Below are 14866 nucleotides of genomic sequence, written 5' to 3'. Positions count from 1 at the left end.
CACCAGAAATCTCATTCCCAGCTTGTACGATTTCAAACTGTGGGAATATATCATTACCATCTGGTAAGCTACAGTGAGTCTTTAAATTTTTGTTTAGGGTACTACTAGAGATCCAGAGTAACACAAAGAATAGAATGCCAGTACAAGAGTCGATTTTTTTTTTTTAATTAAAACTGCACTATAAATAAGTCCTACATGGACTGCAGAGTCAAAATCTTATTTCACCATATGACCATGTTCTGTGCAACAGGGTGGCAGACAACACAGACAAAGAAACCTAACAACTGTGCATATCTGCACCATACCACCAAGACCCACCGGCCTTACTAGACCTAGGCTCGCGACACCAGGCACACCGATCGATAGAAATGATGCCCAGCATTGCACACATATAGCCACCACAGAGTTTCTTGACATAAATGGTCTTCTACGACCATTGATGTCGATTATAACTTAGAAAAGGAATTCTTGTTTCCACCCACAACCCATGTAAGGGGAATTCTACCAAATTATAATTGACTCCACAACATTTTATTTTCATACAAAAGATTTTTTTTATAGTTAACATTCATTACAATCCGGCAATAGGTAAAGGTCTGATAGCAAACTGCTAGTGTGGGTCTGTCAGTGTTATGTAGGAATTCCTGAACAGGTCATAACCCCAGAAAACAGGGAGGGAGAGGTGCGGGCAGGCCCAGGGGGTAGCACCATGCTCAGTGTCTCCCCTGGGGGAAGGATTTATACAGACACAGATATGGGAAAATGTTTTTTTAATACTAGAGCTAGTGTGACAGATCACTAATCCCTAAAGACATGCCTGGCACACGCTGCTTGTTTATGCTAAAGCCAGAGAAAGTAATACGCAGTTTACAGCCATATCAAGAAATGGTGAGACCGGGCTCTGAAAAGTAAATAATATTAATGGACAATGAACAGCTTTCATTTGAACCGGAAACATATTAGATCTGAAGGCTTTTTAGAGCACACAGAACCCAGGAACACATATTAAAAGCTTTATTTCTGAGCTGGCACTTTGCTGCGCAGCTGTTCTTTCCATGCTTCCACTGTACAGCTAACATTTATTTATCCACCTGTTTAACCGACACAACTATTTCTGTGACTGCCTATAATAAAGTACTATAAATATATATTATGCAAAGTCTATGTGCAGCTCCTCTGCAAAAAAAAAAACCTTTCTAGTATTTTCTTTTCTCTTACTGCAGTTTGTAAGAGAAAGTTACATGTTAGATTTCTCACCAAGAATATCCACAGAACCTTCTTATGACACTTGGCAATGATAGAAATGAAAGGAAACACAGAAAAAAAAAACAAATCGGGCCCCTCTCGGCACTGCCACAAAGTTCACATGTCCTGAAATATACACCAATGATAGGAAAACAACATCATTTGTATGGGCTTCTGAGAAACACAAATATAAACCAAAAGGCTATAAATGCTCATGTGTAACACCAACAAATATTAGTCCAGCTTGTAAATTTGGGTTGGCAGCTGCCATGTTTCAAGTTCAAGCATTTACTTCTGCTTCAGGATGGGCAGACACTAGTAATATTTTTACAAGAAAGTAATACTAAAGCGCTCATACAACATAAACTTCTATCCTAAAGGACATTTATGTATCTAAAGGCAACGTTGTTTTAATTTAGAGAATACCCAATACAGTGATAGTCATATGGAGTTACCCTGTATTTGTTCTGATGATCATGGAGATGGAGAAATGTAGGAAAGGCACAGAAAGGAGAGAGAAAGTGAAAGGGGTCTAAGGTGGAGATTTTCTCACTCAATTTTAGTTCCTATTGACAGAAAGTAAAGGGATTTCCATTGAATAGGACCAACATGTCAGATTATTGTGACTGGAATGGATGTGGTTATTGTTTCAGTAATGGATGAGTGCAGTACACGGTTCTATGGAGAGTTGAGAGGTAGCACAGGCGAGAGGGAGTCTGCTACTCTTTTCCTAATAGGAAAGTACAGAAATCATTCCAAACTTGCCACAGGGGATTGATCAGTGTTGATACAAAGGTTGGACTTTCATCAAAGAGCAACAATCATCTGATGTGTGTACATAACCTAAACTGTACTCATCACCAATGTCACTGGAAATGGGAAGGAGGGCAAGTCCATAAATGTGAGTTGCTAACAGAATAGGAACAAGGACACTTTTTACATGACATATTGGAAAGATATCCTCTGCCTTTCACAATGTCTACAGGACAGCATGTAAAAAGTAATCTTCATAATAATAAAGCAGTTGTTTGGCTTTGGATATACTTTACCATAATAATCAGTCACATGGAGGGTAATATACAATCCATAAAGTTTACCCTGCATACCGCTATCAGTATGTAAACAAACAGCTGTGGACTAGAGGCTCGGCACATTGACATGGCGCTGGAGATGTCACTGGATCACAGGTCAGATCTTTATTTAGAGACGCCAAAGGTGCTTAGGCTAGGAAATAAACTAATGTGTAAACCTGCCATAGATGCATCTAAACAGGGACTTGGCTCAGTCCCAGAACGTGGACAGTGCTGGAGTTCAGATCCGCAGGACTCATCTATATCTGGCTGTCACCAACACCGTAATGGTCTGCAGTGGAAGGGAATAAAGATGACAGCCACATCACAGACAAACAGAAATAGCTTACTTACTAGGCAGCACGGTGGCTCAGGGGTTAGCACTCTGGCCTTTGCAGCGCGAATCCCAGCCAGGACACTATCTGCATGGAGTTTGCAGGTTCTCCCCGTGTCTGCCTGGGTTTCCTCCGGGTACTCCGGTTTCCTCCCACATCCCAAGAACATGCAGTTAGGTTAATTAGCTTCCCCCTAAATTGATCTTAGACTACATTAATAACATATGACTATAGTAGGGACATTAGATTGTGAGCTCCTTTGAGGGACAGTTAGTGACATGACTATGGACATTGTACAGCGCTGCGTAATATGATGGCGCTATATAAATACTGTATAATAATAATAATAATAATAGCACTAAACAGGGCATGCCGTCCAACAACCAGGGCACTCAGACATTATGAACGGATATATAATATACCCGCCACTTCATCATGCGTTCAATAGTACAACAAATGACAGCAGCTGAAAGCAGCAGCAGAAAAACATATGCACAGATATGAATATTTTCTTTAGACATTGGTCAGTTTATTAAAAAAAAACAGACAAAAAGAATCATTAAATAATGACCACATTCACAAACTCAGAACTTGACACCAAGGGGGTTTATAGTGAATGCTAGTTTAGACTTCAGACAGCCCACTATGCTATGGAATAAATATTCAGGGATGGCTTGTGATATACATGAGTGTTTAATGTTTGCATTAAAGAGCTAGACCAGAGATAGCACTAGAAAGCAGACTCCTATAGGTACCGGGATGCATATTACATGCCGAATAGAGTATACAGGAGGTCTGCAAACCCTACAATCTCCATCAGCTCCTATCTTTCAAAGCTCAGGTACGCCCATAACTATCAGGGCTGCCTCGGTAACCAACAATGACGTGTAACGTGACTTAGGATTCAGCATAAGAGCTGCTTGTGATTTATACAGAACATAGGTCCAGATTTTCAGGCTCCTAATGCTTATAAGGTATGCAAACACCCCTAGGTGTTCCAAGTTCAGCGGATGTAGCATTACTCAGGTTTACATTAGGTCCGTACCATGCTGGTGATTTTATCATTAGTCATAGAGGTATGACTCCTCGCTATCTTCCAAGTTTTGTCTTATGCTATGTACACACGAGACGATTCTCATGAACGGTCAGGCCATCTCAGGAAAGAATATGAGGCATGTACAGCATTTGCTTAACGTAATTCACGGATCGGTCCTAACGGATTATTGCACGACTGATGCTAAAAGACCACTCTACAAGCCAATGGAGATGGAAAAAGCACAGCAGAGTGCCGCTTGTTCTCCCCTCTCTATAGAGCAGAACGGCATTGTGTGTACAGCACTCAATCTGTCAGTGGAAAGAATCACAAAAGATCATTCCAGTAACAAAATCTGAACATGTGTAATGCAGCTGTACTCCACCCTTGCAGATATCCACTACACGATCAGGGCAGATTAAGGCTTGGAGATGAGAATTTTATCAGCTGTATACAAGGACATCACCAATGCAGATAATACAGAGAAAACAGATTACTAACCTTTTAAAATTTGCAGTTAATGCAGCATAACAGCAAGAAAAAAAAACGGTGTACAGGAAAACATCAAAACTAAAGAAAGTGTATGAATACCTGATCAAACTAGAAAGACAAAGTAAATGGGTCATAAAGATGAACACATACCAGACAATTGGTAATGCCATTGGTCACAATCGGAGGGCATGGACAGATTTGAATCTATCTATCTATCTATCTATCAGCTACCTGAGACATATTTGTCCTTACTCCACAGGGGACAACTGAACCAGAGGTATGAATGGATGGAAGAGGTCATCACACTAAGGCTATGTACACACGTGCAATATTTGTCATTGAAAAGGATCGAATAGACGAATGACTGCACAATGCATAAACACCCGGGTGCTGTACATACAGCACCGCTCTGCTCTATAGAGAGGAGGCAGAACGATGGAGCGGCACCACACTGCACTCTCTCCTCTTCACTTCCATTACGATCGTTCAGCATCCATGGATCCGCCAGGACAGCCGTTCGGACGATGAGCGCCGATACACATGCCAGATTCGCATCCGAGATCAGCCCTGAGCTGAATATTGGACGAGATAATTGCATGTGTGTAGCCAGCCTTGCAAAGAATATTTCTGATATTAGATTGGCTGATGATGATAACTGGGTCAATGGAGTCACTTCATCTATTAAAACAAGAGAGTGATTTCCAAATTAGCTTAAAAGTAGAACCTAAAGTGGAACTAAACTTTTACTTTACAAAATAAAGGATCAGGCAGAGGGTCACTGCAGAAATGGACTGGTGGTGTCCCCTCTGAAACAACCCATCTTCCCTGCCTGATCGCGCTAGTAAAACGTAAAAAAAAAAAAAAAAAAAAAGTGGACTGCGCATGTGCAACATCAACTCTGGCTGCCAGGTAAACTTAGCAATCCCAGCTTTCTCTATGTGTGCCAGGGATAAATGAACTGTGTGATGGGTTACGTCTCCCCGCAGGGCCAATGGAGATAGCTGAAGATCGTCTCTGGGAAGAAGAGGAAAGGAACATGGTTGCACAGGTTTATTTTCACTTTAAGGCAAAACTTTGTTTTATAGATGGAATGGCGAGGTGTTGGAACCAATGTGTTGGTCTTACTGTACTTATAAACCCATAAACCAACACAAAGGAATCTATAAACTGGGAATCTGACATTCCCTGGCGGTGAATCCATTACAGACATAAAAACACATGGACCTGGAAAATTCTCCTCCACCAGGGAATGTCAGATTCCCAGTTTTATAGAGTGTGATTTAGACAGGATTTGTTGGGGACATATGAATTGTCTTTTACTCATGATTCCTACAAAGAATGTAATGTGCTAGCTGGGTGACAACATTTCTGAATAGACCCCCGGAGTGTCCCCAGCAGATATCATACAAGTATTGGGGTCACATATACAAGGATTTCATATAAAGACACTCCGTCACAACCTATAACACCCCCAATCTGTATATCAGGCCACGCTGGGGCTTTACCTGCAGCTCTGGGTGCTCCCTGGGGGATCATCTTAGGAAGGAGCCCTATGGGGGAATTCCCTTTATATTGTATGCTGGGTATTTGTGGGGGTACCCTCTAGATTAGGACACATTGGTTATTAGGCGGATATAGTTCTCAGCAGGTTCTGATGGGCAACCTACAGATGGGTTGCGTTACAGAGAAAAAAACCCATAGAATTCACAATACATTCACCTGATAATCAGAGATCTGATCTATGGAATAAGCCCAGTGATCCCATCACTGACACCTCCACATTCATGGCAGTGCCAGTCACATGACACCAAGCTGGCCCCCAGGTGGTCATACTTATACCATGTCACAATACTGATGGGGGGGACATAACACTGCTGACGTATGCATGGGATCTGATGACAGTAACAATAAGCAGCCCTTTGTCTGCGCACCAGGAACAGCTGTGTATCATGTGGGCAGGATGTATAGAGGATGCCGCCAGTCGGGGGCGACCCATAGGCTGCCATGTGTCCGGTACCTGTACGCCAGTGTCATGCACTCCAGCAGTTTGGTGAGGGAAGCATCTATTGACAGGTGACATGTGCTGGTCTTGCCGCTGTACGTCTGGCAGGCCTTTTCATTGACCGTATCGAAGTCGTAGCCTTTCTTGGGCGGGTGCTCGCTGTGCGGAGAGGACACCATGAAGTGGCCGCTGTGAATGATTTGCGGTTCGGCGCTGTCTGACTTCTTCAGCAGCAAGTTCGGCTCGTCCGTATCCGAGTCATCGTCCGGCTCTTGTTTCACCATGGCAGCGGCGTGCGACAAGCGCATCGGTAGCGCCTTAGCCATCATCATCTTTCCGGTTCACGGCACCGACGAGACATCCCCGTCCGCGGAGACCACTTCCCTGCGCGGTATTGTCACGGACGAGGCCGGGTTTGGGAGAGGGGGAGGAGTCGAGCTCATTTGCGTCACGTGACCTACGACCTATCAACAGCGCCATCTCTGCCAAATGAGGGAAGGAAGGCGGGAAGATGCTGTTGATTGGCTGTTGTACTGACCGGCCCTTGACAACGCCCACTGAGTGAGATGTTGTTGTGAGGTCGGTGTGCGGGGATATGGAGACTTTCTATTGTTCCCAGACACCAAAATCAGGAGCAAAACCCGTCCTCCATTACCGTGTGCTGGGTGTTATATCATAGGCTGACAACACACGTAGTCCTGGCCACCTCAAGAACTTTGGGTGTCAGAAGTTGTCCAATAAGATGCACCATTACCTCAGGGTTAATAATATTAAACAGGGTTTATATAACGCCAACAGGAATTAGCCTGCAGTGGCTGAAAAAAAAAAAAATTCAATATTTAAAAGGGTTATCCACCATTTCATGTGAAGAACAAAATGTGGCGATAGATCCGCTTTATATGCAGAAAAATGTGAACACACGAGCTGTGTATGACCTGCTATAGGGTCTGTGCATGGGCTGCTGTACATATGGGATTTGCATCTCTATACAAATCTATGGGAATAAAAAACCCACCTAAATCAGGCCAAATGTCCCCCTCATTTCATTTATAATGGTCTCAGGAAGTTCTCATACTGATGTCATCAACACTAACCCCAAGGTCCAATCTGAACGGGCCTGAGCTGCCCCGTAGGAGCTGCTATGTACCCAACGATAAAGCTGAGCTGGTAAAAGACAGCCTCAGAACTGCCATCTATTCCAAAAACTATTAGGTGATTGCCTCCCAATTCCCCAACTGCCCTTAGATTGTGGTAATGACTATGGTAGGGACATTAGATTGTAAGCCTCTCCGAGGCACAACTAGTGATATGACCTTGTACAGGGCTGAAGAATAGCTCAACGCTATGTAAATACAAAATGGTAATAAACTATACCAGTGAAGCAAATAGAAAACTGCAGACATTTTTATACATGTACCTCACATGAGAGTAAACAAACCCCAGAGTATATTTCTACCCAGAACTGTTATAGTTTTAGAGGAAACAGTTGGAGCTGGTAGTATTGGTCAACTGGATTAGATACCGCTACAGCATGAAAGGACATAATATTCAGCACCAGGGGAGAGCGAGCGAGTTTTTAAAACTCAATCTCAGGTCGAATTCGGCCGATGTAAATTTGCCAAACGAGATCGAATTTGAAAAAAAAAAAAAAGGATTGCAGGCTGTGCTGATCGGCTGCATTCATTGATCAGCTCAGTGTGCGATCCCTTCCTCATCCAATCAGAGGTCACTAGAGGTTTTGAATGGGGAGACTTGTTCATATTTAACCTCTAGTGCTGGGGATCCCAGACAGGAGGATTCCCCGGCTTCATGAATTAATGCAGCCTCGAGAATCCACTGTGATCCCGGGGCACTAGAGTTTAATTAATCTCTAGTGCGCGGGGATCACAGTGAAGTTTCTCCATTGAGAGTTCATCTGCAGTTCAGTTCCCACAGTCACCGGGCTGATAAGTACAACCCGGTGACCGCGGCAACTTTGCGGTCACAGCTGATTGGAGGCACGCCTCCATCAGCTGTGCCTGCAGGCGAACGCTCAATGGAGAATTAACCTCTAGTGCCAGGGATCGTAATGATTTCCTTAATCTTCCGATGGTTTCATGAAATCAGTTCACCGTAATTTCGCGGACCCATCAGAAGTTCGAAGAAATTTTTGCGAGAATGCAAGAGGCATTCTCACTCATCCCTATTGAGCACGTTAACCTGCAGATGTGATACAACACTGAACCGAGGACATTATCACTATTACAGTCACTTCACATATCTGTTCTTTCTATAGTCTCTCTAATATTCACTGGTGTCACATTTGATATTCTCCAAGAAAGATCCAATATAAACAGCAGAAAAAAATCATCACAGAATAAAGATGAAATAAACCAAATAATTTACAAATATTAAACCAAATAAAAAAGTGTGCAGATTCTGCCCTTGAGTAATGGAGCTAGACAGCTCCGCTGTTGACTCTTCCCTCTCCTTCCATGAATCTAGATATTAATCATGTGATCTCTGATGAAAATGGATTGTAGACTGCATATACATCTAGTGTGGCTGTGTATTAAGCAGTTCATTCATTTGACTGGATTGCTAAAAATACCAAAACAGTACTAAAACTACACCTGCACCTTTTTTGATGCAATACATTAGATTTATTCACTAAAAAAAAACAAAAAAAAAATTAAAAAAAACATGCATTGAGGTTTATTGGCTTTCTATCAAAATGTGTCCTTAGACTGTGGTAATGACATATGACTATGGTGGGAACATGAGATTGTAAGCCCCTTTGAGTGACAGTTAGTGATAGGACTATGGACTCTGTAAAGTGCTGCGTAATATGTACTTAAAATTTTGTGATTGTGGTCTTTATGTTGGCATAATTGATACAATATTTGGTGTTGGCGATTCCTCCTCAGTCTGCAATTTTTAAATAGTTGTGTTTTAAAAAGACCTAATAAAAGTTTTATAACTTTTTTATGACATTTTTACTTTACCTGAAGATTGAAAAATCTTACAAATCTAATTTCAATATATTTTAAACATTTTATATTGTACAGATCTTAAAATATTTTGACTGACCCACATTAAATGGCTACATTATTTTGTTCATCAGACAATCTCTCAACCAAATGTAATAAATCAATCTATTGGAGGCAGACTGAGTTAGACAAACACAAGCTAATGTATTGAGTGCACAACTAGCACCATCACAACCTTTGCCTTGTTATGTAAATTATCTTATTTCTCCAAATAGTGCCCAGCAATGTGGTCAGATATACAACCCCCCTCAGACATGATGTACCAACAACTGTCTCAAAGAGTTGGGGCACTGGCTGCATAACTTATTTTAAGATGGAGCAGTGGTGAGTCAGCCAGGTTTTTTAACTTCTTCAGTATTTCTCCAAATCAATGCTGGCTATTAAAAATTAACATGTATTAGTTTTGATACCTCTTGCATTGTTTAAAAACATGGTGAAACTTGATTGCCACAAATCCCTACAAGTCTAGGGGATCCAAGTTTTCATGAGCTCCTTTTACCTTGAATCTTCCTGCAGAATAGGACCCTGTCCATGGATCTCCTGGCCCTCAGGATGTATCCTCTTCCTGCCCTGTGCCATGTGACTCTGTACAAACAGTCTCCTTCCCTCAGAGGATTAGTACCCTCTGCAGACATGCTCCATCTGCTGGTGGAGGTGGAAACATCACCTGGGGTACCTCAGCCATAGCAGTCCCTCTGGTAGTAGGTATCAGTACCTGTCTGTAAATGATGTTTCCTGTATCAGGAAGTTACAGGTGACAGCAAGTTTTGCTATCCTTATTAGCCTTGACTATGCCCTGGTTTTACCTAATAATTCTTTCCTATGTCTGTACTACATTTTGGCTCAACTGTCACCAGTTTCAAAGTGTGCAACGGCTGCAACCTGGACACAACCTCCCAAAGTCCATCACCCCTTGCGGGTTGCACTGGTGCAGCCGAAGGTCAGCGCCTTAGATTCTGCTCTTTGGTCACCCTCCAGTCAAATAGACTGGTGACATGGAGGATCTACCATCCTGCTAGATAGTTTCTGACACCATTTCCCTTTAATATTTTCACTACGTTTTTGTGCTGTGTTTTTGAATAAAATCCTTTATTAAAAGGAAAGGGAGATTAACATTGACAATAGTGCTGAGGTACACAGAAATGACCTAGCAAAGATATCATCCACATCAAAATGAACATGTATTAAAATAAGGTTTCCATTTTTTTTATTTATTATTTATAAGTGCCTTCACCACTTCCAGGTTCCTGCTGTAGGGAAAAAAAAGATTGATAGGTGATCCTGCCAGCCTCCTGGCACACATATGTTACATAATATCCCATAAAGCTGTGGGATTCTACACATGGAACTGGCAGCGATGTCTGGTCTCATTTAGCAATTAGGCACCGCATTTGCCTCTGGGGGTAGTGATGTCACTCATAATGAAGCTGAATAGGGTAGTTTTCACTTTCTCTATTTACTCCATCTTTACCTACTCATACAAGTATTTTATTTTTATGAAGAAATCATTTTTGGCCCCATTGATACTATAGTATGTGTTTGCACACATTGACATACAACTCATTCATGTACAATGGGGCCAACTCTGCAATAAAATGCATCCAGCTTTTTTTTTCCAAATTCAGCTTATGTGTTTTTTATTGCAGGCCCTGCAGAGGGATAGACGTGTTTGTTTTGGCCTATGAATGCATGTTGGCATGTAATGTAAATAAACTGTGCATTATTGTAACATGTTAAAATGCTCTCACAGATGGCCAACCAACCAGAAGACTTATAGGGAAGCCAACCAGAAGACTTATAGGGAAGCCACCTGTTTGTATGACATGGAAAATATTTATAAATTGTAACTATTATTAACAGCCATGTTACCTAAACTCTACTAAAAATTGTTTTATCATTCTAGATTGCCAAATGCATAGAAATGTGAAGTGGAGTATGTGGCCTTTTGCGCCTTGACATTTTAACTGCAGGTGAACAATTATGTAAATATATTTTGACAAAACAACATAATTTTGTATATCTCTAAATACACACCAGGGATTGATCTATATTATATGCTGCATCACCTCCTGAACTAAAACAGGTACATAGAACCCTACATCCCAGCTAAAAAAAACAGGCCCTATAGGCTGTGATGGGGGTATGATTAAACATCTTATTTCCCAGGTAGAATACCACAAATTAAATGCCTATTAAAACCTTGCTAGAAAAGATTTGTGAAACTGGAGTCACATACCACTGGGGCTACCATTTACACCATATCTTCAGAGAAGACAATGCAAGTTTTACTCTCTATTGTCATAAGGGATTAGGCTCTCTATTCTGCCTTCCAGACAATGAACAGTTCCAGTACCTGACTGAATGAGTGTATCTCGAGCATTACCCTTCTTGCCTTAAGCTACGTACACACGGCAGATTTTTATCGCCCGATAATCGGCATTGGCCAATTATCGGGTGAAAATCTTCCCTGTGTACAGTCGGTGTCGTCCATCGTCCGGACGACCGACCTGCCGGATCCACGGACGATGGACGACAGCCGATCGTAATGAAAGGGAAGGGGAGAGCGCGCAGCAGGGTGCCGCTCCGTCGCTCTCCCCCTCCCCTCTCCATAGAGCATGAACGGTGCTGTATGTACAGCATCGTTCATGCATCTTGCAGCCCCTTGTCGTTGGAAAGGATCATGAAAGATCCTTTCCAACGACAAAAATTGCAAGTGTGTACGCAGCTTTAGGCTACGTACACACGTCCAATGGTTCACATCTGATAATTAGCTCAGGGAGTGTGTACAGTGCCCTTCGTCCCATCGTCCGAATGATCGCCCTGGTGGATCTACGGACGATGGATAACGACCGATCGTAACGGAAGCAAAGGGGGAGAGCGCGCAGTGGGGTGCCGCTCTGTCATTTTCTCCCTCTCTTCTCCATAGAGCAGAACGGTGCTATATGTATAGCACTCTTTCATGCATCGTGCAGTCCTTGTGAAAGATTGTGAAAGATCCTTTCCAACGACAATTATTGCATGTGTGTACCCAGCCTAAATCACAAGAAAACTTGGTTTGCCTAGAGACAATATGTTTGTTTTCCTCAGGCATGTGAGAAAGCGGACAGAACCTTGCTAGAATCATAGGGAAGACTGCTTGTTATCACATCTTAAAGACTTCACAAGAGTACAGATGTTCACTGTTTAGACATTAGCCAGTCCCTTTAAAGCATACAACCTCCATTGCCCAGATAACCCATTTTTTGTAGCGATAAGAAATTCTAAGCAGGCTACTTTCCCTGCAAAAGGGACAGAAGCCCAGAGGATGTAAGGTATTACTCTAGGTGCCCTATTTCTGCGGAGCTTTTGTATGTCTGGCCTAAATGTGTAGAGAATGGTATAATACATCCAAAAAGGTGTTTGCTATCCCCTTTAAAGAGCCTGGCCAAGGTGGACTTGTAATTTTGTATTATAAGGTACTTCTAGAAATCACTGATAACCAGGAAATCCAAACTTTATTTACATATTTTATATATCATAACCTCTCGTAATAAAACATGGCCACTTTAGTCAAATGGGCTTTGTCTTTTTGCAGGAGGCAAAGGATAGCAATGTCGGGCATTGAACCGTGATCCAGTTTGCCTGATAAAAGAAACCAGAACATTTATTAGTTTAAAAAGATGCCAAAAAGAATTATGACTTTTCACAACTTGGCACATACAGGTAAATCAATTCTTACCCACATTATGTCTAATAAATTGCTTAGCAAATGTAATGCAGAATTGTTCCCTATTTTCACCCTTTAGAATATCCAACAGGATCTTCTAGGCATAGCTATGTTCCCCCTATTGTCATCATCAGTCTAGAACCTTTCCTCCATTGTATCAGATCTAACGCATACATACAACTCATAATAAAAGGCAACTGGAAAGACAAATTGAAATATATACTCACACTGATAATTTGGAACATATTCAAACTCCAAACCCCCTTTCCCTGAACAATACCAAGAAACCAAATATACTTACATGATAGTACCTACATGATGGTATTGTATTACCAAATCCTTCATGTATTACTATATTATATGACTCAGTTACCTGAGGCAGGACACTAAACATGATACCTAAGAGCAAACGCTGGCAATGCTAGCTCTCTGTGAAGGAAGTTCTTGCTCATGCAGCAAGAAGGTACTCACAAGCCCTGAGAAAAGCCAAAGGAAAGATGAGGGGACCTGTGACTTGGATCTATCCCAGGAAACCTCTAACTTTCAACATTTAACTGCACAAGATCCAGATAGGTAGTAGAACATTTACAGGTAATCTTGCACATGACTCTGGACTAAATGTGCTAAACACATCACTCACACTTTATATATTTATTTACTTAAGTTAGAAAACCTAGAAAATAGGATCTGGCATGATAACTTTTGGATTTGCAGATTTGCAGCAAAGTTCAGTTATGTGACATTGCAGACTCCACACTTTGGGCAAAGAGTCCACCTTACATTATTCCTACATGGACTTTCTTTGGACATAACATATTCCCTGCCTATCTGGGCTCATAGTCTGGCTATAGTATGGCTAAGTTTTTTTTCCTCTAAAATGGTATGTTTTGAAGTGTCCATAGACTGTTGTGTATTTTAATGAGCCCCTGTTGCCTTAAAATTGCCTCCTCCTAAATACCTAAAAGAAACTTTATAATTTAAATGAGCAAATGTCTGTAGAGTTTGAACCCCCTCCCCATGATGCCTATGTCTTTCTGAAATGGAAAGTGTTGCTATTTTTGTTAAATATTTGCCCCACGTTGTGGATATTACCCTTCCTACCTAGGCTCTTAAGAATTCTTATACTGCAGATTTATAGGACTTTATAATGGATCTAGGCCCAGAGTTTGTTGTTATTCATTTTCCATTCATTTTCCATGTCAGGATTCCGAAATGGCATGGAAAATGAATGGAGTGTGTTTCAACCATTTGTTCCAACAAACTTTGGGCCTAGATCCATTATAAAGTCCTATAAATCTGCAGTATAAGAATTCTTAAGAGCCTTATCTAGAACCTTTATTTCCCAGGTAAAACGGAGATGAATGATGCCAAAAACTCACTACCTCCCAATACTCCTATCCATATTCATACATTTGGAAACTGATTGACATTGATCTCAGTTCCCACTGATCTCAGTTCCCAAATATTACACTATGTATATATATCTATTTGTATATATATAGATATATATACATAGTGTATTATTTGGGCAACCGGGAGTAGTGCATCACTTAGAAACAGCTGTTCAGTGCAAAACAGGGTTGTTTATTAAATTCAAAAAGTATTATTAAATTCAAAAAGTAGTTTTTAGCACAAAGCAAATTCTTACTTTGGTTTTCCTTAGAAGTATGGAATTAAAACTTAAAAGTTTTAAATATTAAAGCCCCACACTGTCACTCACTGTTCCTTAAGTCAAGATTTCCTACAGGGGTCCTTTCAATCATGCTCCCAATGTTTTAACCGTAAAACACGGTTGTTTGGTTAGTACACCTTACTACTCACATTCACTCAGATTCCTCAGGCCATTCTCCTCAAGCCACTTCTGGCAACCAGTTCCAATTTCATCTACTAGTCTGCAGTGGGCCTTCAGTTTTATTGTGTTTTTGCAGGTGCTGCACAGCCATTTCGGAATCCT

At 41.4% G+C, this 14866-nt stretch overlaps 1 protein-coding gene and 1 long non-coding RNA gene across 2 annotated transcripts in view; one reads left to right on the top strand and one right to left on the bottom strand.

The window, feature by feature from the left end:
- Positions 1-6608, bottom strand: part of MLXIP (MLX interacting protein) — a 42177-nt gene extending 35569 nt beyond the window's left edge. Inside the window, 1 exon segment of the mRNA XM_072415921.1 lies at positions 6193-6608. Coding sequence (XP_072272022.1) covers positions 6193-6509 — 317 coding nt within the window. The 5' untranslated portion in view covers positions 6510-6608.
- Positions 5917-14866, top strand: part of LOC140333913 (uncharacterized) — a 26015-nt gene continuing 17065 nt past the window's right edge. Inside the window, exons 1-3 of the long non-coding RNA XR_011921445.1 lie at positions 5917-6248; positions 11110-11176; positions 12781-12908. This is a non-coding gene — a long non-coding RNA (uncharacterized lncRNA). The remainder of the gene's footprint in view (positions 6249-11109; positions 11177-12780; positions 12909-14866) is intronic.

This window comes from Pyxicephalus adspersus, chromosome 6 (genome assembly GCF_032062135.1).
Source record: "Pyxicephalus adspersus chromosome 6, UCB_Pads_2.0, whole genome shotgun sequence".
NCBI lineage: Eukaryota > Metazoa > Chordata > Amphibia > Anura > Pyxicephalidae > Pyxicephalus > Pyxicephalus adspersus.
The sequence above is the reverse complement of the archived record's forward strand: the minus strand, read 5'-3'. Positions and strand labels throughout refer to the sequence as shown.